Genomic DNA, 25,246 nt, shown 5'->3' on the forward strand with positions numbered 1-25,246 from the left:
ACCTTTATAAGGCCGTTACATGAGTTTCCAAAATGTCCTACTTATGGTAAGACACCCATCCACACATAGTAGACAGCCAAACCAGTACTGAAAACATATCAGCAGAGAAAATGGTAGAGGAGTATAATGTTGATCTGTAAATGGAGGCAGAAGATGAATCCCTCGACCGAATTTACAGAGTGCCTTATGAAATGATTTCCCAGAGGGGAAAATATGGTGTCATCAGGCAGTACTCCCTTCACTTCCCTCTAATAATCACTGTATTCTGGGGGGAACTGAAGAAATCAAGCACATCATGCTTCACCACCTCCTAAGGAGGCAAAGTTTTTAAACTGAGGCATGTGTGAGGTGGGAAGGGTATTTATAGGCTTTTGAGGTTTGGGAAACTCTGTCTCCTCCTGGTAGGAATGTATACCCCATACGTAACAGCTCGTGGACTCTCACCACCTATTTGAAGGACAACAAATTCTAAAAATGACTGTTCTGATAAAATAGAATGTGTGAAAAAAACCCACTAATACATATAAAATATTAATAAATATTATGAACAGTAAATCATACATGCAAGTTGATCTTAGTTTGTAAAAAGATTTATTTGTGGAGAAAACTTACACCAGCACTGCCATTACTATTCCAGATATAAAACTGTGATTTACGTATAAAATCGCAAGTTCAATCAGTTATTTTATTACCATACATTTGTGGTTTATACAATTCATAGTTCAAGTACAGAATAAGCGCGTCACTTTTTATTATTAGAATCTGTTTAAAACACAGCTTCCTCTGTTGGCCTGGGTATTCATTTTCTAACATCCATTATTAATCTGTAGCATTCCAATCCATTGGAAGCTCATCTTTTTCTGTTCGTTAAGCCTCTTGAAATATGAATGATTATTTTGTGTAAATATGCACACACACAAAAACTCTTCAAATGGGTATTTTGTGGTGGTTTATGCACACCTACATGGAAGCAAAATATATACAATCATTGTCAGAATAAAATATGGCACCCAATTTGTTCAGTATTGATGACAGCTGACTAATGTGTTTGAATGCAGTATTTTTCACCAATGATACCAATTAACAGTTTGTGTAATTACTAATGTTATAAATACTTGTCTACTTTCATAATGAACGTGATTAAACTAATGTTTTTTTTAGAGATAAGAATGGCTTCCATTTTGAAAGCCATGCAAAAAGCCATGTAGGTTGTTCCACATGGCTCTTCTAATTATTTGAAGTAGACGATATGGACAGCTACTGAACAACTTCATCACGTCACAATTTAGCATTCATTCGACCCATTAGTTTTTCCAACTTCATAGCCATGCCTAGGTCTCCTTTGATCTTCAGTTTCCCAGACATGAATGCCATTGTAGGCTTCAGGTTTCCTGTAATATACAACAAAACAGGTTTACATGTAAATTGTTAAATGATGCCTCTTCTATAGGTTGAATGGGAAATGTACAAGTGAAAAGGCGGCTAGGAATGTGTGTGTTCCATAACTCACATGAGCTTCTTGTTTTTGTACTTAGTCTAATCTAATGTTATTAGCATGAACATTTTATGCCATTTTAAGATGAAAAGTAGGCCATCAACATATACTGTGTGACTGATATATTTGAGCCCTATTGTGATATTTATGATATCCATTAATGAAACACCAATACTTTTAACAGCTAAACAAACAATAGGGCCACCAGGTAACCCTGTCTGATCCATTTACACTCTAGCTGTATCTACCAGAGAATGATCCATCAATCTGAGATCATGTTTATAAGGTAGGGGTTGGAATAAAACTGTATCATTTGAGACAAGTCCACTATGAGAATGTATCATGCTATTTAAGATGAAAACCCTTTTTGAAGTTACTAGCCTCATCAATCAGGATGAAACCTATTAGGTCTAAGTTAATAAACACTGGCACTTCTTTTAATCTGTTGGACAGGACAATTAAAGAGAGATTACAACATAAATATGGAGATTCAACAAATGTAAATTGAAAGGCCAGGTTCTTTGTGATTTGGTAGAGCTATTTTGTGAGCTTATATCACATAAATGTTTGGTGGTCGAGATTGTTCTCTTGGCATTTGACCATACATGGATTGTATTTTTAAAGAGGAATATTAACAAACATCACCTTTAGAATTGTTATTTAGGTGAGAGTTGTAAGGCAAGTGAAGTTCAACAGCAAGTAAGTCAAGCATCAATGAGAACTATTCATGGCTGGAAGTACTTGTGCAAATAAAATAAAAAATAAAAAAAAGGAATCTCATTTAAAACTTCCAAAACGTTGATGAACTTGCAAAGGTTTGACAATTGTAGAGAAACAAAAAAAAACATAATTTATGCTTACCTGATAAATTTATTTCTCTTGTAGTGTATCCAGTCCACAGATCATCCATTACTTGTGGGATATTCTCCTTCCCAACAGGAAGTTGCAAGAGGATCACCCACAGCAGAGCTGCTATATAGCTCCTCCCCTAACTGTCATATCCAGTCATTCGACCGAAAACAAACAGAGAAAGGAGAAACCATAGGGTGCAGTGGTGACTGTAGTTTAATTAAAATTTAGACCTGCCTTAAAAGGACAGGGCGGGCCGTGGACTGGATACACTACAAGAGAAATAAATTTATCAGGTAAGCATAAATTATGTTTTCTCTTGTTAAGTGTATCCAGTCCACGGATCATCCATTACTTGTGGGATACCAATACCAAAGCTAAAGTACACAGATGATGGGAGGGACAAGGCAGGATTAAGCGGAAGGAACCACTGCCTGAAGAACCTTTCTCCCTAACACAGCCTCCGAAGACGCAAAGTATCAAATTTGTAAAACTTTGAAAAAGTATGAAGCGAAGACCAAGTCGCAGCCTTGCAAATCTGTTCAACAGAGGCCTCATTTTTGAAGGCCCAGGTGGAAGCCACAGCTCTAGTAGAATGAGCTGTAATCCTTTCAGGGGGCTGCTGTCCAGCAGTCTCATAGGCTAGGCATATTACGCTCCGAAGCCAAAAGGAAAGAGAGGTTGCCGAAGCTTTTTGACCTCTCCTCTGTCCAGAGTAAACGACAAACAGGAAAGATGTTTGACGAAAATCCTTAGTAGCTTGTAAGTAAAACTTCAAGGCACGGACTACGTCCAGATTATGTAAAATACGTTCCTTCTTTGAAGAAGGATTAGGGCACAACGATGGAACAACAATCTCTTGATTGATTCTTGTTAGAAACCACCTTAGGTAAAAACCCAGGTTTGGTACACAGAACTACCTTATCTGCATGAAAAATCAGATAAGGAGAATCACATTGTAAGGCAGATAGCTCAGAGACTCTCCGAGCCGAGGAAATAGCCATCAAAAACAGAACTTTCCAAGATAAAAGTTTAATATCAATGGAATGAAGGGGTTCAAACGGAACTCCTTGAAGAACCTTAAGAACCAAGTTTAAGCTCCACGGGGGAGCAACAGGTTTAAACACAGGCTTAATTCTAACCAAAGCCTGGCAAAAAGCCTGGACGTCTGGAACCTCTGCCAGACGCTTGTGCAAAAGAATAGACAGAGCAGAAATCTGTCCCTTTAAGGAACTAGCTGATAATCCTTTGTCCAAGCCCTCTTGGAGAAAAGACAATATTCTAGGAATCCTAACCTTACTCCATGAGTAATTCTTGGATTCACACCAATAAAGATATTTACTCCAAATCTTGTGGTAGATTTTCCTGGTAACAGGCTTTCGTGCCTGTATTAAAGTATCAATGACTGACTAGGAGAAGCCACGCTTTGATAGAATCAAGCGTTCAATCTCCATGCAGTCAGTCTCAGAGAAATTAGATTTGGATGATTGAAAGGACCTTGTATCAGAAGGTCCTGTCTTAGAGGCAGAGTCCATGGTGGAAAGGATGACATGTCCACTAGGTCTGCATACCAAGTCCTGCGTGTCCACGCAGGTGCTATCAGAATCACCGATGCTCTCTCCTGTTTGATTTTGGCAATCAGTCGAGGGAGCAGAGGAAACGGTGGAAACACATAAGCCAGGTTGAAGAACCAAGGCGCTGCTAGAGCATCTATCAGCGTCGCTTCTGGGTCCCTGGACCTGGATCCGTAACAAGGAAGCTTGGCGTTCTGGCGAGACGCCATGAGATCCAACTCTGGTTTGCCCCAACGATGAATCAACTGAGCAAACACCTCCGGATGGAGTTCCCACTCCCCCGGATGGAAAGTCTGACGACTTAGAAAATCCGCCTCCCAGTTCTCCACGCCTGGGATATGGATTGCTGACAGGTGGCAAGAGTGTTACTCTGCCCAGCGAATTATTTTTGAGACTTCTAACATCGCTAGGGAACTCCTGGTTCCCCCTTGATGGTTGATGTAAGCCACAGTCGTGATGTTGTCCGACTGAAATCTGATGAACCTCAGTGTTGCTAACTGAGGCCAAGCCAGAAGAGCATTGAATATCGCTCTTAACTCCAGAATATTTATTGGAAGGAGTTTCTCCTCCTGAGTCCACGATCCCTGTGCCTTCAGGGAATTCCAGACTGCACCCCAACCTAGAAGGCTGGCATGTGTTGTTACAATTGTCCAATCTGGCCTGCGAAAGGTCATACCCTTGGACAGGTGTACCCGAGACAACCACCAGAGAAGAGAATCTCTGGTCTCTTGATCCAGATTTAGCAGAGGGGACAAATCTGTGTAATCCCCATTCCACTGACTCAGCATGCATAATTGCAGCGGTCTGAGATGAAGGCGCGCAAATGGCACTATGTCCATTGCCGCTACCATTAAGCCGATTACCTCCATACACTGAGCTACCGAAGGGCGCGGAATGGAGTGAAGAACACGGCAAGCATATAGAAGCTTTGATAACCTGGACTCCGTCAGGTAAATTTTCATTTCTACAGAATCTATAAGAGTCCCTAAGAAGGAGACTCTTGTGAGTGGGGATAGAGAACTCTTTTCCTCGTTCACTTTCCACCCGTGCGACCTCAGAAATGCCAGAACTATCTCTGTATGAGACTTGGCAACTTGAAAGCTCGACGCCTGTATCAGGATGTCGTCTAGATACGGAGCCACCGCTATGCCTCGCGGTCTTAGAACCGCCAGAAGTGAGCCCAGAACCTTTGTAAAGATTCTCGGGGCTGTAGCCAACCCGAAGGGAAGAGCTACAAATTGGTAATGCCTGTCTAGAAAGGCAAACCTTAGAAACCGATGATGATCTTTGTGAATCGGTATGTGAAGGTAGGCATCCTTTAAGTCCACTGTGGTCATGTACTGACCTTCTTGGATCATGGGTAGGATGGTCCGAATAGTTTCAATTTTGAAAGATGGAACTCTGAGGAATTTGTTTAAGATCTTTAGATCCAAAATTGGTCTGAAGGTTCCCTCTTTTTTGGGAACCACAAACAGATTCAAATAAAAACCCTGTCCTTGTTCCGTCCGCGGAACTGGATGGATCACTCCCATAACTAGGTCTTGCACACAGCGTAGGAATGCCTCTTTCTTTATCTGATTTGCAGATAGCCTTGAAAGATGAAATCTCCCTTGTGGAGGGGAAGCTTTGAAGTCCAGAAGATATCCCTGAGATATGATCTCCAACGCCCAGGGATCCTGAACATCTCTTGCCCACGCCTGGGCGAAGAGAGAAAGTCTGCCCCCTACTAGATCCATCGCCGGATAGGGGGGCCGTTCCTTCATGCTGTCTTAGAGGCAGCAGCAGGCTTTCTGGCCTGCTTGCCTTTGTTCCAGGACTGGTTAGGTTTCCAGGCCTGCTTAGATTGAGCAAAAGTTCCCTCTTGTTTTGAAGCGGAGGAAGTTGATGCTGCACCTGCCTTGAAATTTCGAAAGGCACGAAAATTAGACTGTTTGGCCTTTGCTTTGGCCCTGTCCTGAGGAAGGGTGTGACCCTTACCTCCAGTAATGTCAGCAATAATTTCCTTCAAACCAGGCCCGAATAAGGTCTGCCCCTTGAAAGGAATGTTGAGTAATTTAGACTTCGAAGTCACGTCAGCTGACCAGGATTTAAGCCATAGCGCCCTATGCGCTTGGATGGCGAATCCGGAATTCTTAGCCGTTAGTTTAGTCAAATCAACAATGGCATCAGAAACAAATGAGTTAGCTAGCTTAAGTGTTCTAAGCTTGTCAATAATTTCAGTCAATGGAGCTGTATGGATGGCCTCTTCCAGGGCCTCAAACCAGAATGCCGCCGCGGCCGTGACAGGCGCAATGCATGCAAGGGGCTGTAAAATAAAACCTTGTTGAATAAACATTTTCTTAAGGTAACCCTCCAATTTTTTATCCATTGGATCTGAAAAAGCACAACTGTCCTCAACCGGGATAGTAGTACGTTTTGCTAAAGTAGAAACTGCTCCCTCCACCTTAGGGACCGTCTGCCATAAGTCCCGTGTAGTGGCGTCTATTGGAAACATTTTTCTAAATATAGGAGGTGAGGAAAAAGGCACACCCGGTCTATCCCACTCCTTGCTAATAATTTCTGTATGCCTTTTAGGTATAGGAAAAACATCAGTACACACCGGTACCGCATAGTATTTATCCAGCCTACACAATTTCTCTGGTACTGCAACTGTGTTACAGTCATTCAGAGCAGCTAATACCTCCCCAAGCAACACACGGAGGTTCTCAAACTTAAATTTAAAATTAGAAATCTCTGAATCAGGTTTCCCCGAATCAGAGATGTCACCCACAGACTGAAGCTCTCCGTCCTCATGATCTGCATATTGTGACGCAGTATCAGACATGGCCCTTACAGCATCTGCGCGCTCTGTATTTCTCCTAACCCCAGAGCAATCGCGCTTGCCTCTTAATTCAGGCAACCTGGATAATACCTCTGACAGGGTATTATTCATGACTGCAGCCATGTCCTGCAAGGTAATCGCTATGGGCGTCCCTGATGTAATTGGCGCCATATTAGCGTGCATCCCCTGAGCGGGAGGCGAAGAGTCTGACACGTGGGGAGAGTTAGTCGGCATAACTTCCCCCTCGTCAGAATCTTCTGGTGATATTTCTTTTATAGTTAAAGACTGATCTTTACTGTTTAAGGTGAAATCAATACATTTAGTACACATTCTCCTATGGGGCTCCACCATGGCTTTCAAACATAATGAACAAGTAGTTTCCTCTGTGTCAGACATGTTTAAACAGACTAGCAATGAGACTAGCAAGCTTGGAAAACACTTTAAACAAGTTTACAAGCAATATAAAAAAACGTTACTGCACCTTTAAGAAACACAAATTTTGTCAAAAACAGAATTTATGCTTACCTGATAAATTACTTTCTCCAACGGTGTGTCCGGTCCACGGCGTCATCCTTACTTGTGGGATATTCTCCTCCCCAACAGGAAATGGCAAAGAGCCCAGCAAAGCTGGTCATATGATCCCTCCTAGGCTCCGCCTACCCCAGTCATTCGACCGACGTACAGGAGGAAATATGCATAGGAGAAACCATATGATACCGTGGTGACTGTAGTTAGAGAAAATAATTCATCAGACCTGATTAAAAAAACCAGGGCGGGCCGTGGACCGGACACACCGTTGGAGAAAGTAATTTATCAGGTAAGCATAAATTCTGTTTTCTCCAACATAGGTGTGTCCGGTCCACGGCGTCATCCTTACTTGTGGGAACCAATACCAAAGCTTTAGGACACGGATGAAGGGAGGGAGCAAATCAGGTCACCTAAATGGAAGGCACCACGGCTTGCAAAACCTTTCTCCCAAAAATAGCCTCTGAAGAAGCAAAAGTATCAAATTTGTAAAATTTGGCAAAAGTGTGCAGTGAAGACCAAGTCGCTGCCTTACATATCTGGTCAACAGAAGCCTCGTTCTTGAAGGCCCATGTGGAAGCCACAGCCCTAGTGGAGTGAGCTGTGATTCTTTCAGGAGGCTGCCGTCCGGCAGTCTCATATGCCAAACGGATAATGCTTTTAAGCCAAAAAGAAAGAGAGGTAGAAGTTGCTTTTTGACCTCTCCTTTTACCAGAATAAACAACAAACAAGAAGTTTGTCTGAAATCTTTAGTGGCCTCTAAATAGAATTTTAGAGCACGGACTACGTCCAAATTGTGTAACAAACGTTCCTTCTTTGAAACTGGATTCGGGCACAAAGAAGGTACAACTATCTCCTGGTTAATATTCTTGTTGGAAACAACTTTCGGAAGAAAACCAGGCTTAGTACGCAAAACCACCTTATCTGCATGGAACACCAGATAGGGCGGAGAACACTGCAGAGCAGATAACTCAGAAACTCTTCTAGCAGAAGAAATTGCAACCAAAAACAGAACTTTCCAAGACAATAACTTAATATCTACGGAATGTAAGGGTTCAAACGGAACCCCTTGAAGAACTGAAAGAACTAGATTAAGACTCCAGGGAGGAGTCAAAGGTCTGTAAACAGGCTTGATTCTAACCAGAGCCTGAACAAACGCTTGAACGTCTGGCACAGCTGCCAGCCTTTTGTGAAGTAAAACAGATAACGCAGAAATCTGTCCCTTCAGAGAACTTGCAGATAATCCCTTCTCCAAACCTTCTTGTAGAAAGGATAAAATCCTAGGAATTTTTATCTTGTTCCATGGGAATCCTTTAGATTCACACCAACAGATATATTTTTTCCATATCTTATGGTAAATCTTTCTAGTTACAGGCTTTCTAGCCTGAATCAGAGTATCTATTACAGAATCTGAAAACCCACGCTTTGATAAAATCAAGCGTTCAATCTCCAAGCAGTCAGTTGGAGAGAGACCAGATTCGGATGTTCGAATGGACCTACCTTAAACAAGAAGGTCCTGTCTCAAAGGTAGCTTCCATGGTGGAGCCGATGACATATTCACCAGGTCTGCATACCAAGTCCTGCGTGGCCACGCAGGAGCTATCAAGATTACCGAAGCCCTCTCCTGGTTGATCCTGGCTACCAGCCTGGGAATGAGAGGAAACAGTGGGAAAACATAAGCTAGGTTGAAGGTCCAAGGTGCTACTAGTGCATCTACTAGAGTCGCCTTGGGATCCCTGGATCTGGACCCGTAACAAGGAACCTTGAAGTTCTGACGAGACGCCATCAGATCCATGTCTGGAATGCCCCATAATTGAGTTATTTGGGCAAAGATTTCCGGGTGGAGTTCCCACTCCCCCGGATGGAATGTCTGACGACTCAGAAAATCCGCTTCCCAATTTTCCACCCCTGGGATGTGGATTGCAGACAAGTGGCAGGAGTGATCCTCCGCCCATTGAATTATCTTGGTCACTTCCTCCATCGCCAGGGAACTCCTTGTTCCCCCCTGATGGTTGATATATGCAACTGTCGTCATGTTGTCTGATTGAAACCTTATGAATTTGGCCTTTGCTAGATGAGGCCAAGCTTTGAGAGCATTGAATATCGCTCTTAGTTCCAGAATGTTTATCGGGAGAAGAGATTCCTCCCGAGACCATAGACCCTGAGCCTTCAGGGGTTCCCAGACCGCGCCCCAGCCCACCAGACTGGCGTCGGTCGTGACAATGACCCACTCTGGTCTGCGGAAGCTCATTCCCTGTGACAGATTGTCCGGGGTCAGCCACCAACGGAGTGAATCTCTGGTCCCTTGATCTACTTGAATCGTCGGAGACAAGTCTGTATAATCCCCATTCCACTGTCTGAGCATGCACAGTTGTAATGGTCTTAGATGAATTTGTGCAAAAGGAACTATGTCCATTGCTGCAACCATCAATCCTATTACTTCCATGCACTGCCCTATGGAAGGACGAAGAACAGAATGAAGAACTTGACAAGAGCTTAGAAGTTTTGATTTTCTGACCTTGGTCAGAAAAATTCTCATTTCTAAGGAGTCTATTATTGTTCCCAAGAAGGGAACTCTTGTCGACGGGGAAAGAGAGCTTTTTTCTATGTTTACTTTCCATCCGTGAGATCTCAGAAAGGCTAGGACGATGTCCGTATGAGCCTTTGCTTTTGACAGAGACGACGCTTGAATCAGGATGTCGTCCAAGTACGGTACTACTGCAATGCCCCTTGGTCTTAGAACCGCTAGAAGGGACCCTAGTACCTTTGTGAAAATTCTCGGAGCAGTGGCTAATCCGAAAGGAAGCGCCACAAACTGGTAATGCTTGTCCAGAAAAGCGAATCTTAGGAACTGATGATGTTCCTTGTGGATAGGAATATGGAGGTACGCATCCTTTAAATCCACCGTGGTCATAAATTGACCTTCCTGGATGGTAGGAAGGATCGTTCGAATGGTTTCCATTTTGAACGATGGAACCCTGAGAAATTTGTTTAGGATCTTGAGATCTAGAATTGGTCTGAACGTTCCCTCTTTTTTGGGAACTATGAACAGGTTGGAGTAGAACCCCATCCCTTGTTCTCTTATTGGAACTGGATGAATTACTCCCATCCTTAACAGGTCTTCTACACAATGTAAGAATGCCTGTCTTTTTATTTGGTTTGAAGATAATTGAGACCTGTGGAACCTTCCCCTTGGGGGTAGTTCCTTGAATTCCAGGAGATAACCTTGAGAAACTATTTCTAGTGCCCAAGGATCCTGAACATCTCTTGCCCAGGCCTGAGCAAAGAGAGAAAGTCTGCCCCCCACCAGATCCGGCCCCCGGATCGGGGGCCATCCCTTCATGCTGTTTTGGTAGCAGTGGCGGGCTTCTTGGCCTGCTTACCCTTGTTCCAGCCTTGCATCGGTCTCCAGGCTGGTTTGGGTTGAGAAGTATTACCCTCTTGCTTAGAGGATGTAGGAGTAGAGGCTGGTCCGTTTCTGCGAAAGGGACGAAAATTAGGCTTATTCCTAGCCTTAAAAGACCTATCCTGAGGAAGGGCGTGGCCCTTTCCTCCTGTGATGTCTGAAATAATCTCTTTCAAATCAGGACCAAACAGTGTTTTGCCCTTGAAAGGGATGTTAAGCAATTTTGTCTTGGAAGACACATCCGCTGACCAAGACTTTAGCCAGAGCGCTCTGCGCGCCACGATAGCAAACCCTGAATTTTTCGCCGCTAATCTCGCTAATTGCAAAGCGGCATCTAGAATAAAAGAGTTAGCCAATTTGAGTGCATGAACTCTGTCCATAATCTCCTCATACGAAGATTCCTTATCGAGCGACTTTTCTAGTTCTTCGAACCAGAAACACGCTGCCGTAGTGACAGGAACAATGCATGAAATTGGTTGAAGAAGGTAACCTTGCTGAACAAACATTCTTTTAAGCAAACCCTCTAATTTTTTATCCATAGGATCTTTAAAAGCACAACTATCTTCTATGGGAATAGTAGTGCGTTTGTTTAGAGTAGAGACCGCCCCCTCGACCTTAGGGACTGTCTGCCATAAGTCCTTTCTGGGGTCGACTATAGGAATTAATTTCTTAAATATAGGGGGAGGCACAAAAGGTATGCCGGGCCTTTCCCATTCCTTGTTTACTATGTCCGCCACCCGCTTGGGTATAGGAAAAACATCGGGGGGCACCGGAACCTCTAGGAACTTGTCCATCTTACATAATTTCTCTGGAATGACCAAATTGTCACAATCATCCAGAGTAGATAATACCTCCTTAAGCAGTGCGCGGAGATGTTCTAATTTAAATTTAAATGTTACAACATCAGGTTCAGCTTGTTGAGAAATTTTCCCTGAATCTGAAATTTCTCCCTCAGACAAAACCTCCCTCCTGGCCCCTTCAGATTGGTGTGAGGGTATGTCAGAAGCGTTATCATCAGCGTCCTCTTGCTCTTCAGTGTTTAAAACAGAGCAATTGCGCTTTCTTTGATAAGTAGGCATTTTAGATAAAATATTTTTAATAGAATTATCCATAACAGCCGTTAATTGTTGCATAGTAATAAGTATTGGCGCACTAGAAGTACTAGGGGCCTCTTGTGTGGGCAAAACTGGTGTAGACACAGAAGGGGGTGATGCAGTACCATGCTTACTCCCCTCATCTGAAGACTCATCTTGGGCACTATTATTATCTGTGGCATCATTGTCCCTACTTTGTTTGGACACCATGTCACAATTATCACATATATTTAAATGGGGAGACACATTGGCATTCATACATATAGAACATCGTTTATCTGATGGTTCAGACATGTTAAACAGGCTTAAACTTGTCAACAAAGCACAAAAAACGTTTTAAAATGAAACCGTTACTGTCACTTTAAATTTTAAACAGAACACACTTTATTACTGAAAATGCGAAAAAGTATGAAGCAATTGTTCAAAATTCACCAAAATTTCACCACAGTGTCTTAAAGCCTTAAAAGTATTGCACACCAAATTTGGAAGCTTTAACCCTTAAAATAACGGAACCGGAGCCGTTTTTACATTTAACCCCTATACAGTCCCAGGAATCTGCTTTGCTGAGACCCAACCAAGCCCAGAGGGGAATACGATACCAAATGACGCCTTCTATAAGCTTTTTCAGTGGATCCTAGCTCCTCACACATGCATCTGCATGCCTTGCCTTCCAAAAGCAACTGCGCATTAGTGGCGCGAAAATGAGGCTCTGCCTATGACTAGAGAAGGCCCCCATCTGAAAAAGGTGTCCATACAGTGCCTGCCGTTTTTTTAACAACAATCCCCAAGATTATAATACCTATAAAGCGCTATAATCTGTCAAATATGCTTAGCAAGTAATCGTTTTAGCCCAGAAAAATGTCTACCAGTTTTTTAAGCCCTTATAAAGCCTTTATTCTTTTACTTAATCTAAGAAAATGGCTTACCGGTCCCCATAGGGAAAATGACAGCCTTCCAGCATTACCGAGTCGTGTTAGAAATGTGGCCATCATACCACAGGCAGAAAAGTCTGCCAACTGCTTCCCCCAACTGAAGTTACTTCATCTCAACAGTCCTGTGTGGAAACAGCAATCGATTTTAGTAACGTCTGCTAAAATCATCTTCCTCTCACAAACAGAAATCTTCTTCTCTTTTCTGTTTCAGAGTAAATAGTACATACCAGCACTATTTTAAAATAACAAACACTTGATTGAAGAATAAAACTACATTTAAACACCAAAAAACTCTTAGCCATCTCCGTGGAGATGTTGCCTGTGCAACGGCAAAGAGAATGACTGGGGTAGGCGGAGCCTAGGAGGGATCATATGACCAGCTTTGCTGGGCTCTTTGCCATTTCCTGTTGGGGAGGAGAATATCCCACAAGTAAGGATGACGCCGTGGACCGGACACACCTATGTTGGAGAAAAGGCAGTTACACTAACGAAATTTTTACAGTGTATGTAACAAGTTAGCAGAGCATTGCACCCACTTGCAAATGGATGATTAACCCCTTAATACCCAAAACTGAATAATAAAAGACAAAAACGTTTTTATTTGTTTTTTTTTTTTCAGTCACAACAACTGCCACAGCTCGACTGTGGCTTTTTACCTCCCTCAAAAACGACTTTGAAGCCTTTTGAGCCCTCCAGAGATGTCCTGGATCATGCAGGAAGAAGCTGGATGTCTGTGTCAGTAATTTTATCTGCACAGAAAAGCACTAAAAACAGAATTTATGTTTACCTGATAAATTACTTTCTCCAACGGTGTGTCCGGTCCACGGCGTCATCCTTACTTGTGGGATATTCTCTTCCCCAACAGGAAATGGCAAAGAGCCCAGCAAAGCTGGTCACATGATCCCTCCTAGGCTCCGCCTACCCCAGTCATTCGACCGACGTTAAGGAGGAATATTTGCATAGGAGAAACCATATGGTACCGTGGTGACTGTAGTTAAAGAAAATAAATTATCAGACCTGATTAAAAAAAAAACCAGGGCGGGCCGTGGACCGGACACACCGTTGGAGAAAGTAATTTATCAGGTAAACATAAATTCTGTTTTCTCCAACATAGGTGTGTCCGGTCCACGGCGTCATCCTTACTTGTGGGAACCAATACCAAAGCTTTAGGACACGGATGAAGGGAGGGAGCAAATCAGGTCACCTAAATGGAAGGCACCACGGCTTGCAAAACCTTTCTCCCAAAAATAGCCTCAGAAGAAGCAAAAGTATCAAACTTGTAAAATTTGGTAAAAGTGTGCAGTGAAGACCAAGTCGCTGCCCTACATATCTGATCAACAGAAGCCTCGTTCTTGAAGGCCCATGTGGAAGCCACAGCCCTAGTGGAATGAGCTGTGATTCTTTCGGGAGGCTGCCGTCCGGCAGTCTCGTAAGCCAATCTGATGATGCTTTTAATCCAAAAAGAGAGAGAGGTAGAAGTTGCTTTTTGACCTCTCCTTTTACAGGAATAAACAACAAACAAGGAAGATGTTTGTCTAAAATCCTTTGTAGCATCTAAATAGAATTTTAGAGCGCGAACAACATCCAAATTGTGCAACAAACGTTCCTTCTTTGAAACTGGTTTCGGACACAGAGAAGGTACGATAATCTCCTGGTTAATGTTTTTGTTAGAAACAACTTTTGGAAGAAAACCAGGTTTAGTACGTAAAACCACCTTATCTGCATGGAACACCAGATAAGGAGGAGAACACTGCAGAGCAGATAATTCTGAAACTCTTCTAGCAGAAGAAATTGCAACTAAAAACAAAACTTTCCAAGATAATAACTTAATATCAACGGAATGTAAGGGTTCAAACGGAACCCCCTGAAGAACTGAAAGAACTAAATTGAGACTCCAAGGAGGAGTCAAAGGTTTGTAAACAGGCTTAATTCTAACCAGAGCCTGAACAAAGGCTTGAACATCTGGCACAGCTGCCAGCTTTTTGTGAAGTAACACAGACAAGGCAGAAATCTGTCCCTTCAGGGAACTTGCAGATAATCCTTTTTCCAATCCTTCTTGAAGGAAGGATAGAATCTTAGGAATCTTAACCTTGTCCCAAGGGAATCCTTTAGATTCACACCAACAGATATATTTTTTCCAAATTTTGTGGTAAATCTTTCTAGTTACAGGCTTTCTGGCCTGAACAAGAGTATCGATAACAGAATCTGAGAACCCTCGCTTCGATAAGATCAAGCGTTCAATCTCCAAGCAGTCAGCTGGAGTGAAACCAGATTCGGATGTTCGAACGGACCCTGAACAAGAAGGTCTCGTCTCAAAGGTAGCTTCCAAGGTGGAGCCGATGACATATTCACCAGATCTGCATACCAAGTCCTGCGTGGCCACGCAGGAGCTATCAAGATCACCGACGCCCTCTCTTGATTGATCCTGGCTACCAGCCTGGGGATGAGAGGAAACGGCGGGAACACATAAGCTAGTTTGAAGGTCCAAGGTGCTACTAGTGCATCCACTAGAGCCGCCTTGGGATCCCTGGATCTGGACCCGTAGCAAGGAACTTTGAAGTTCTGACGAGAGGCCATCAGATCCATGTCTGGAATGCCCCACAGCTGAGTGACTTGGGCAAAGATTTCCGGATGGAGTTCCCACTCCCCCGGATGCAATGTCTGACGACTCAGAAAATCCGCTTCCCAATTTTCCACTCCTGGGATGTGGATAGCAGACAGGTGGCAGGAGTGAGACTCCGCCCATAGAATGATTATGGTCACTTCTTCCATCGCTAGGGAACTCCTTGTTCCCCCCTGATGGTTGATGTACGCAACAGTTGTCATGTTGTCTGATTGAAACCGTATGAACTTGGCCCTCGCTAGCTGAGGCCAAGCCTTGAGAGCATTGAATATCGCTCTCAGTTCCAGAATATTTATCGGTAGAAGAGATTCTTCCCGAGACCAAAGACCCTGAGCTTTCAGGGATCCCCAGACCGCGCCCCAGCCCATCAGACTGGCGTCGGTCGTGACAATGACCCACTCTGGTCTGCGGAATGTCATCCCTTGTGACAGGTTGTCCAGGGACAGCCACCAACGGAGTGAGTCTCTGGTCCTCTGATTTACTTGTATCTTCGGAGACAAGTCTGTATAGTCCCCATTCCACTGACTGAGCATGCACAGTTGTAATGGTCTTAGATGAATGCGCGCAAAAGGAACTATGTCCATTGCCGCTACCATCAACCCGATCACTTCCATGCACTGAGCTATGGAAGGAAGAGGAACGGAATGAAGTATCCGACAAGAGTCTAGAAGTTTTGTTTTTCTGGCCTCTGTCAGAAAAATCCTCATTTCTAAGGAGTCTATTATTGTTCCCAAGAAGGGAACCCTTGTTGACGGAGATAGAGAACTCTTTTCCACGTTCACTTTCCATCCGTGAGATCTGAGAAAGGCCAGGACAATGTCCGTGTGAGCCTTTGCTTGAGGAAGGGACGACGCTTGAATCAGAATGTCGTCCAAGTAAGGTACTACAGCAATGCCCCTTGGTCTTAGCACAGCTAGAAGGGACCCTAGTACCTTTGTGAAAATCCTTGGAGCAGTGGCTAATCCGAAAGGAAGCGCCACGAACTGGTAATGCTTGTCCAGGAATGCGAACCTTAGGAACCGATGATGTTCCTTGTGGATAGGAATATGTAGATACGCATCCTTTAAATCCACCGTGGTCATGAATTGACCTTCCTGGATGGAAGGAAGAATAGTTCGAATGGTTTCCATCTTGAACGATGGAACCTTGAGAAACTTGTTTAAGATATTGAGATCTAAGATTGGTCTGAACGTTCCCTCTTTTTTGGGAACTATGAACAGATTGGAGTAGAACCCCATCCCTTGTTCTCTTAATGGAACAGGATGAATCACTCCCATTTTTAACAGGTCTTCTACACAATGTAAGAATGCCTGTCTTTTTATGTGGTCTGAAGACAACTGAGACCTGTGGAACCTCCCCCTTGGGGGAAGTCCCTTGAATTCCAGAAGATAACCTTGGGAGACTATTTCTAGCGCCCAAGGATCCAGAACATCTCTTGCCCAAGCCTGAGCGAAGAGAGAGAGTCTGCCCCCCACCAGATCCGGTCCCGGATCGGGGGCCAACATTTCATGCTGTCTTGGTAGCAGTGGCAGGTTTCTTGGCCTGCTTTCCCTTGTTCCAGCCTTGCATTGGTCTCCAAGCTGGCTTGGCTTGAGAAGTATTACCCTCTTGCTTAGAGGACGTAGCACTTTGGGCTGGTCCGTTTCTACGAAAGGGACGAAAATTAGGTTTATTTTTTGCCTTGAAAGGCCGATCCTGAGGAAGGGCGTGGCCCTTACCCCCAGTGATATCAGAGATAATCTCTTTCAAGTCAGGGCCAAACAGCGTTTTCCCCTTGAAAGGAATGTTAAGTAGCTTGTTCTTGGAAGACGCATCAGCCGACCAAGATTTCAACCAAAGCGCTCTGCGCGCCACAATAGCAAACCCAGAATTCTTAGCCGCTAACCTAGCCAATTGCAAAGTGGCGTCTAGGGTGAAAGAATTAGCCAATTTGAGAGCATTGATTCTGTCCATAATCTCCTCATAAGGAGGAGAATCACTATCGACCGCCTTTATCAGCTCATCGAACCAGAAACATGCGGCTGTAGCGACAGGGACAATGCATGAAATTGGTTGTAGAAGGTAACCCTGCTGAACAAACATCTTTTTAAGCAAACCTTCTAATTTTTTATCCATAGGATCTTTGAAAGCACAACTATCCTCTATGGGTATAGTGGTGCGTTTGTTTAAAGTGGAAACCGCTCCCTCGACCTTGGGGACTGTCTGCCATAAGTCCTTTCTGGGGTCGACCATAGGAAACAATTTTTTAAATATGGGGGGAGGGACGAAAGGAATACCGGGCCTTTCCCATTCTTTATTAACAATGTCCGCCACCCGCTTGGGTATAGGAAAAGCTTCTGGGAGCCCCGGCACCTCTAGGAACTTGTCCATTTTACATAGTTTCTCTGGGATGACCAACTTGTCACAATCATCCAGAGTGGATAATACCTCCTTAAGCAGAATGCGGAGATGTTCCAACTTAAATTTAAATGTAATCACATCAGGTTCAGCTTGTTGAGAAATGTTCCCTGAATCAGTAATTTCTCCCTCAGACAAAACCTCCCTGGCCCCATCAGACTGGGTTAGGGGCCCTTCAGAAATATTATTATCAGCGTCGTCATGCTCTTCAGTATCTAAAACAGAGCAGTCGCGCTTACACTGATAAGTGTTCATTTTGGCTAAAATGTTTTTGACAGAATTATCCATTACAGCCGTTAATTGTTGCATAGTAAGGAGTATTGGCGCGCTAGATGTACTAGGGGCCTCCTGAGTGGGCAAGACTCGTGTAGACGAAGGAGGGAATGATGCAGTACCATGCTTACTCCCCTCACTTGAGGAATCATCTTGGGCATCATTGTCATTGTCACATAAATCACATTTATTTAAATGAATAGGAATTCTGGCTTCCCCACATTCAGAACACAGTCTATCTGGTAGTTCAGACATGTTAAACAGGCATAAACTTGATAACAAAGTACAAAAAACGTTTTAAAATAAAACCGTTACTGTCACTTTAAATTTTAAACTAAACACACTTTATTACTGCAATTGCGAAAAAACATGAAGGAATTGTTCAAAATTCACCAAATTTTCACCACAGTGTCTTAAAGCCTTAAAAGTATTGCACACCAAATATGGAAGCTTTAACCCTTAAAATAACGGAACCGGAGCCGTTTTGAACTTTAACCCCTTTACAGTCCCTGGTATCTGCTTTGCTGAGACCCAACCAAGCCCAAAGGGGAATACGATACCAAATGACGCCTTCAGAAAGTCTTTTCTAAGTATCAGAGCTCCTCTCACATGCGACTGCATGCCATGCCTCTCAAAAACAAGTGCGCAACACCGGCGCGAAAATGAGGCTCTGCCTATGCTTTGGGAAAGCCCCTAAAGAATAAGGTGTCTAAAACAGTGCCTGCCGATATTATTATATCAAAATACCCAGATAAAATGATTCCTCAAGGCTAAATATGTGTTAATAATGAATCGATTTAGCCCAGAAAAAGTCTACAGTCTTAATAAGCCCTTGTGAAGCCCTTATTTACGATCGTAATAAACATGGCTTACCGGATCTCATAGGGAAAATGACAGCTTCCAGCATTACATCGTCTTGTTAGAATGTGTCATACCTCAAGCAGCAAGAGACTGCTCACTGTTCCCCCAACTGAAGTTAATTGCTCTCAACAGTCCTGTGTGGAACAGCCATGGATTTTAGTGACGGTTGCTAAAATCATTTTCCTCATACAAACAGAAATCTTCATCTCTTTTCTGTTTCTGAGTAAATAGTACATACCAGCACTATTTCAAAATAACAAACTCTTGATTGAATAATAAAAACTACAGTTAAACACTAAAAAACTCTAAGCCATCTCCGTGGAGATGTTGCCTGTACAACGGCAAAGAGAATGACTGGGGTAGGCGGAGCCTAGGAGGGATCATGTGACCAGCTTTGCTGGGCTCTTTGCCATTTCCTGTTGGGGAAGAGAATATCCCACAAGTAAGGATGACGCCGTGGACCGGACACACCTATGTTGGAGAAATAGGCCCTTCCCACTCATATTGCAACAGTGGAAAGCCTAAGGAAACTGTTACTAGGCAAAATTCAAGCCAGCCATGTGGAAAAAAACTAGGCCCCAATAAGTTTTATCACCAAATACATATAAAAACGATTAAACATGCCAGCAAACGTTTTATATTACATTTTTATAAGAGTATGTATCTCTATTAATAAGCCTGATACCAGTCGCTATCACTGCATTTAAGGCTTTACTTACATTAGTTCGGTATCAGCAGCATTTTCTAGCAAATTCCATCCCTAGAAAAATATTAACTGCACATACCTTATTGCAGGAAAACCTGCACGCCATTCCCTCTCTGAAGTTACCTCACTCCTCAGAATATGTGAGAACAGCCATGGATCTTAGTTACTTCTGCTAAGATCATAGAAAACGCAGGCAGATTCTTCTTCTAAATACTGCCTGAGATAAACAGTACACTCCGGCACCATTTAAAAATAACAAACTTTTGATTGAAGAATTAACTAAGTATAAAACACCACACTCCTCTTACGACCTCCATCTTGGTTGAGGCTTGCAAGAGAATGACTGGGTATGACAGTTAGGGGAGGAGCTATATAGCAGCTCTGCTGTGGGTGATCCTCTTGCAACTTCCTGTTGGGAAGGAGAATATCCCACAAGTAATGGATGATCCGTGGACTGGATACACTTAACAAGAGAAAATAGTTCTGTAGACCAAGTGATTTTATATATATCAGATTTTTTTATAAATTAAATTAATTTTACAGATTTAGTTATATTTTTATCACACAATGTCTAGGAAATTATTTTATCTGTCCCAGGAATAAAAAGTCTATAAACAATACTTTTACTACAGACCTGTAAACATCTTCACAAAGTCCTCACAGCTCATACTCATCACCACGTCTGCTTTAATGGCTGGCTCTCCTTTTCCAACTCCACCCTTAGCATTTTTTAAGTCCAGATACCAAGTGCCTTCCTCTGCACCTAAGAATACCAAACAGTGAAACAGTGACATTTGAAGAAATCAACTATGTTTGTGACAGATTTTGAACATTTTTGTTTAACAAGGATCTGTACAAAACACGAAATAATTCTGGTTATATATTGTACCAGACTACTGTTTTTTTAAACTTAAAAAAAAACTACCACTAAAACAAATGAACACACTTTCCCATATAATAGCAAGTCATATATTGTCAAAGTTATTCATAACCCTGGCGTTTGGACATAAAGTCTTCACAGAAAGGTTTTAGAAGACAGCACCTGCCTTGTCCTGCAGGTACTCCAAACAAACAAAAGATTGTTCCAGCCACCAACAATTTTAAAAGACCTTTAAAGAATAAAGGTCTTTTAAAATTGTTGGTGGCTGGAACAATCTTTTGTTTGTTTGGACATAAAGGCCAGTATTGAATAATATTGTATTTCTAAGGGAAGGTTAGACAAAGATATGGTCAAGTACAGCAAGGCTTTTAGGTAAGAGTGTGTTGTGTACAGTAAATCTCAATAGGCAGGTGACATCATGCATTACAGCACCGGCCATTTAAATGGACATGAAACCCAAAATTTTTCATTCATGTTCTAATTTACTTATATTATCTAATCTGTTTCATTCTCTTTATATCATTTGTTGAAGGAGCAGCGCCACACTAATTGTTTCTAACTGAACACATTGGTGAGCCAATCACAATCAATATATATATGCAGTCACCAATCTCTCTGCTGCTCCTGAGCTTGCCTAGATAAACCTTTCAGCAAAGAATAACAAGAGAAGGAAGCAAATTAAATAATAGAAGTAAACTGGAAAGTTGATTAAAATTGTATTCTCTATCTGAATCATGAAAGAACATTTTTGGGTTTCATGTCCCTTTAAGATTCCTCTGCACTGGCTGAAAAAGAATATTCAATAATAATAATAATAATAATGATATAGTGGCTTATAGTGGATCTGCATAATCAACAGTTAACATTCTTGTGCTTGTAATATAACATGTATTGTGTGTAATAAAAAAAAAACAATTGCAATATACTGTAATTATTCTTTTTGACCCTCTGTGTGTAGTTTAACTTTAAAGTGTTTGTTTTCCAATTCCGCAAAGAAAAAAAGCTGCAGGCACCAGACTTCACAAAAATAACTGTTACATTTATTTAAAAAAAAAAAAAAAAAAAACACACAAAATATATGCTTACCTGATAAATGAATTTATTTCATAATGGTGAGAGTCTATGAACAATCACATGTGGGATTAAATAAAGTCTAGTCAGGTAAGCATACATTTTGTTTTCTTTCATAAGAAGCCATCACATGTGGACCCTATACCCAAGCTGTTACGTCCACGAGACCATCATAAAACAGGCGAGTAAAGGCACAAAACAGACAGAGCAACCCACAGAAGAGGCAAATGTGTCAAAATAACATTTTGTAAAAATGTATAAAAAGAAATAAGTAGCTGCTTTAAAAATGTATATTATATATACGTTTCATTCCTGAAAGCCCAAGAGTTGGCAACTGCTCTAGTAGAAGTAGTAATTTGCTCTAAGGGAGACTTCCCCACTACCAAATGCTTGTTCCAGGAACCTCCAGATTTCCATGATGATTTGGTGGTTTCGGACCTTGAGATGAAGATGAGGACTTCTATTTGTAACCCCCTGAATTTCTGAATTGCCAAAAGTACTGAATTTGGCCAGGGCTTGTCTTGTTCCTGAATCGCTTATCCTGCAGTAAGAAAGCTCCCCCCCTGTAACCATGGCAATAATGGAATCCAAGCCTTGACCAAATAAAGACATTCTTTTAAAGGCAAGATGTAAAAAAGTCTACTCTTAGAGACTGTATCCACCCTGTAAAGCCCTTCTGACAAAAACCACTAGACCAGCATTCTTAGAATTCAAACGGACAATATCCATAATTGCTTCGCAAATTAAAGAATTTGCAACTCTGATCATTTTAAATGATCCTGTACTTCTTCTAGAGAAGTTCCTTCAGTGATTAATGCTGAAAGTGAATAAAACCACAAGGTGACCACACCTGCAACATAGGCAACTCTTGCTTTAACGGCTGGCTTGAATATTAAACCTTCTTACAAAAATGACTTCTAAAGGAAAGCCTCCAGCTTCCTATTCATGGGGTCCTTGAAATAGGTACTGTTCCACAACGAATTGTGGTTCTCGTAGCCAGAGTAGATATAGCACTGAATAGGTTCCCAAACTTCATAAAAAGATGCATAAATAGGAAACATTTTCATGAATTTAGACGACGGAAAAAACTGGATAACTGGCATATCTCACTCTTTAGAAATAACCTGAGAAATGGCTTCAGGGACTGAAAATACCTCTGTCGGTATGGTACTAAGGTTTAAACAAAAGAGGTGGTTGTTTCACTGACTGGGTTCCAGAAGAAGATGGTTCTTATACTCCTATGGTCAACTAAAACCTCATGTAGAAGAGACTGTAAATGTTCCAATTTAAAAAGAAAAGGAGAAGATTCTGTTTCTTGTTCGTCTGACAAAAGGTTCCCATCCGAGAAAGATGACCGACTCCTTAGTTGTAAAAAATCTCTTGGAAGGACCAGCAGCCTGATCAGCAACCGTAGAAACTGTACTTCCCAAGGAGATACGCTTGCGCTTACCTGAAGATGGCATAACCCCCAACATCTCTTTAATTTGAGAATGTAGATAGTTTCTAAAATCCGGGGGAAAAAAAAACCCATATTTCCTCCTTGAGATGTACATACTGGTGGAGGGCAAGTTCCCTGAGCTTGTAATACAGGTTGCGAGATGGAAATCTCCTCTGCACAACTATGACATAATTGCGCTGGGGAACAAACCTGAAAATTTTTCAGGAATAGGTTAATTACGTGTAGTGGGGACATTGCTGGACTGCTCCATAATCTGAAAACAGTATTACAGAAAAAAAAACACAGATCTAGTCTTCAATAAAGTGTGCTTCTAAAATTTAGCTGGACAATAGAGTAAAAACAATTTGTACAGAATACGCCAATTATTATCAATCTTATGTAACAACTTACGTAACAACTTAAAGAAAAGAAATGAGATGTATAATATCTGTGGCAGCAGGGAATATTGCACACCTGAAAAACGTTTCTTCCCCAGGAAACCGTTACGAAAGATAAACCTATAGTGGTAGGTGGCGCAAAAAATGCTAATTCCCACTGTTAAAAGGACACAAATAATTAAATACATAAGTTTAATTAATGTGATAAATACAGTAAAATAAAATACATATATATAATAAAAATCTAAAATGTCAATAAATAATACACATATAACATCAGAAATATGATCTGTTATACCGCTAAAAAAGCATGTTTATAACATTCACTGATGCTTATGTAACTAGTAGGGACGGTAACATATAATAAAAGATACTTATCTAAACATCTAAAAAAAATGTATAACTAGGTGGATCCAAAGTAGCTAAAATACGCTGCTACGGTTTACTAAGTAGCTAGTGCTCATACAAAGTTCAGATGCATAGGAAATTATTGCTTAAGTCTATAAGAACAAAGTGTGCAACTTTGTTGCAGAGATCCGTGTGCCATGGCAAAGTGTGGTGCTTTTAAGCACAATCTTCAGCAGTAATGCTCAATAAAAGTACCTGAATTTCCTGGTCTATTCCTTGGAGAGTTCTCACAGTGCACTGTGGTTATCCAGGACTCCGATCCTCAAAAAGAAAGTCAGTACTGACCTTATGTGTATAGTTTGTCTGTCTTTCCTGTGTTTGTAGTGTGTTGAAATAGTGGTGTTATTTTTAATCTCTAGATGAAGTTGTCGCTTGTCGGCCTTAGCTCAGTATCCGGTTAGTCTCCGATCCTTCCTTGGGTGCTCTTATGTTCAGCACCTGTCATTCACCGGATAGCCTCCAATCTTTCCTTTGAGTGCTCTTATGTACAGCCTCCGTTGTTGGGATGAAATGTTTTACTTAATCTCCGGTCCCGCAGGGTTAAGGTATTACTTAACCGGATACCGACCTAAGGCTGACAAGCGACAACTTCATCTGGAGATTAAAAATAAGACCACTATTTCAACACACTACAAACACAGGAAAGACGGACAAACTATACACATAAGGTCAGTACTGCGCCTTAGTCACCCACTAAGAAAGTCTCCCAGTCTTAGCATTATAATAACATTGTGCTACAATGTTAAATCTCAATGTTAAGTCAGAATATCAAAATGTCCCAATTTGAAGTCAAAATGATAAGTCCCCCTGGCCAAAAGTACCCATCCAGTACTGGTATGCCAAATTAGTGGGCTGTAAGTGAAAAGTACATACTTACCCAGGTGAACACTAACCTACTGAACTTCTGTGCGTCCAGAAGTGCAGTCCCATCCTAGTTAGGTGACACCAACTCAGTATACTGACCAGAATGTACCCCCAATGTAGCCAGCAGTAGGTGACTAAAAAACAGTCTGAGTGACTACTGTGTCTGGCTAGTGAACAACTCACACAGGAGATTTACCCTCATTAGCCATGGTATTCCTATACACCCCTCTGCCCTATTCTCTGTCCTCTGAGGGGGAATGACGGGCCTCACAGCATTTTGCTCAACCCTTTCAGAAAGCAATTTACAGCAACCTGATCTCCTGTGAAGGCAAAAATAAAGGGGAATCAGGAGGTGGGAGGGATTAAAGCTCTTGATGTGTTGGGTAATTTAATACCAACTGTTATGGCTTGTGTATTCTCACAGCCTTATGAAAAGAAATGAAACCACAATTTCCTGATTAACGTTATTCGAAGATGCCACTTTGGCAAGTTAAGAATAGTTGGTTTTTGTCCTGATGAACAATTAGATAAAGGGAATCACAGGATAGGGAAGAAAGTGCATATACTTTTCTGGCTGAGGAAATAGCAAAGAAAAAAGAACCTTCCAAGATAACAGTTGAATATCAACACC

At 42.0% G+C, this 25,246-nt stretch overlaps 1 protein-coding gene across 2 annotated transcripts in view; it reads right to left on the reverse strand.

Annotated features, from left to right (window-relative positions):
- Window positions 1-574: 574 nt before the first annotated feature.
- Window positions 575-25,246, reverse strand: part of HSDL2 (hydroxysteroid dehydrogenase like 2) — a 223,188-nt gene continuing 198,516 nt past the window's right edge. For both annotated transcript variants that reach the window (XM_053702684.1, XM_053702685.1), the window contains exons 11-12: window positions 20,191-20,319; window positions 575-1,391 (exon numbers count right to left, since the gene is read on the reverse strand). In XM_053702684.1, the coding sequence (XP_053558659.1) occupies window positions 1,279-1,391; window positions 20,191-20,319 (242 nt within the window). In that variant the 3' untranslated portion in view covers window positions 575-1,278. The remainder of the gene's footprint in view (window positions 1,392-20,190; window positions 20,320-25,246) is intronic.

Source organism: Bombina bombina, chromosome 2, assembly GCF_027579735.1.
Source record: "Bombina bombina isolate aBomBom1 chromosome 2, aBomBom1.pri, whole genome shotgun sequence".
Classification (NCBI taxonomy): Eukaryota; Metazoa; Chordata; class Amphibia; order Anura; family Bombinatoridae; genus Bombina; species Bombina bombina.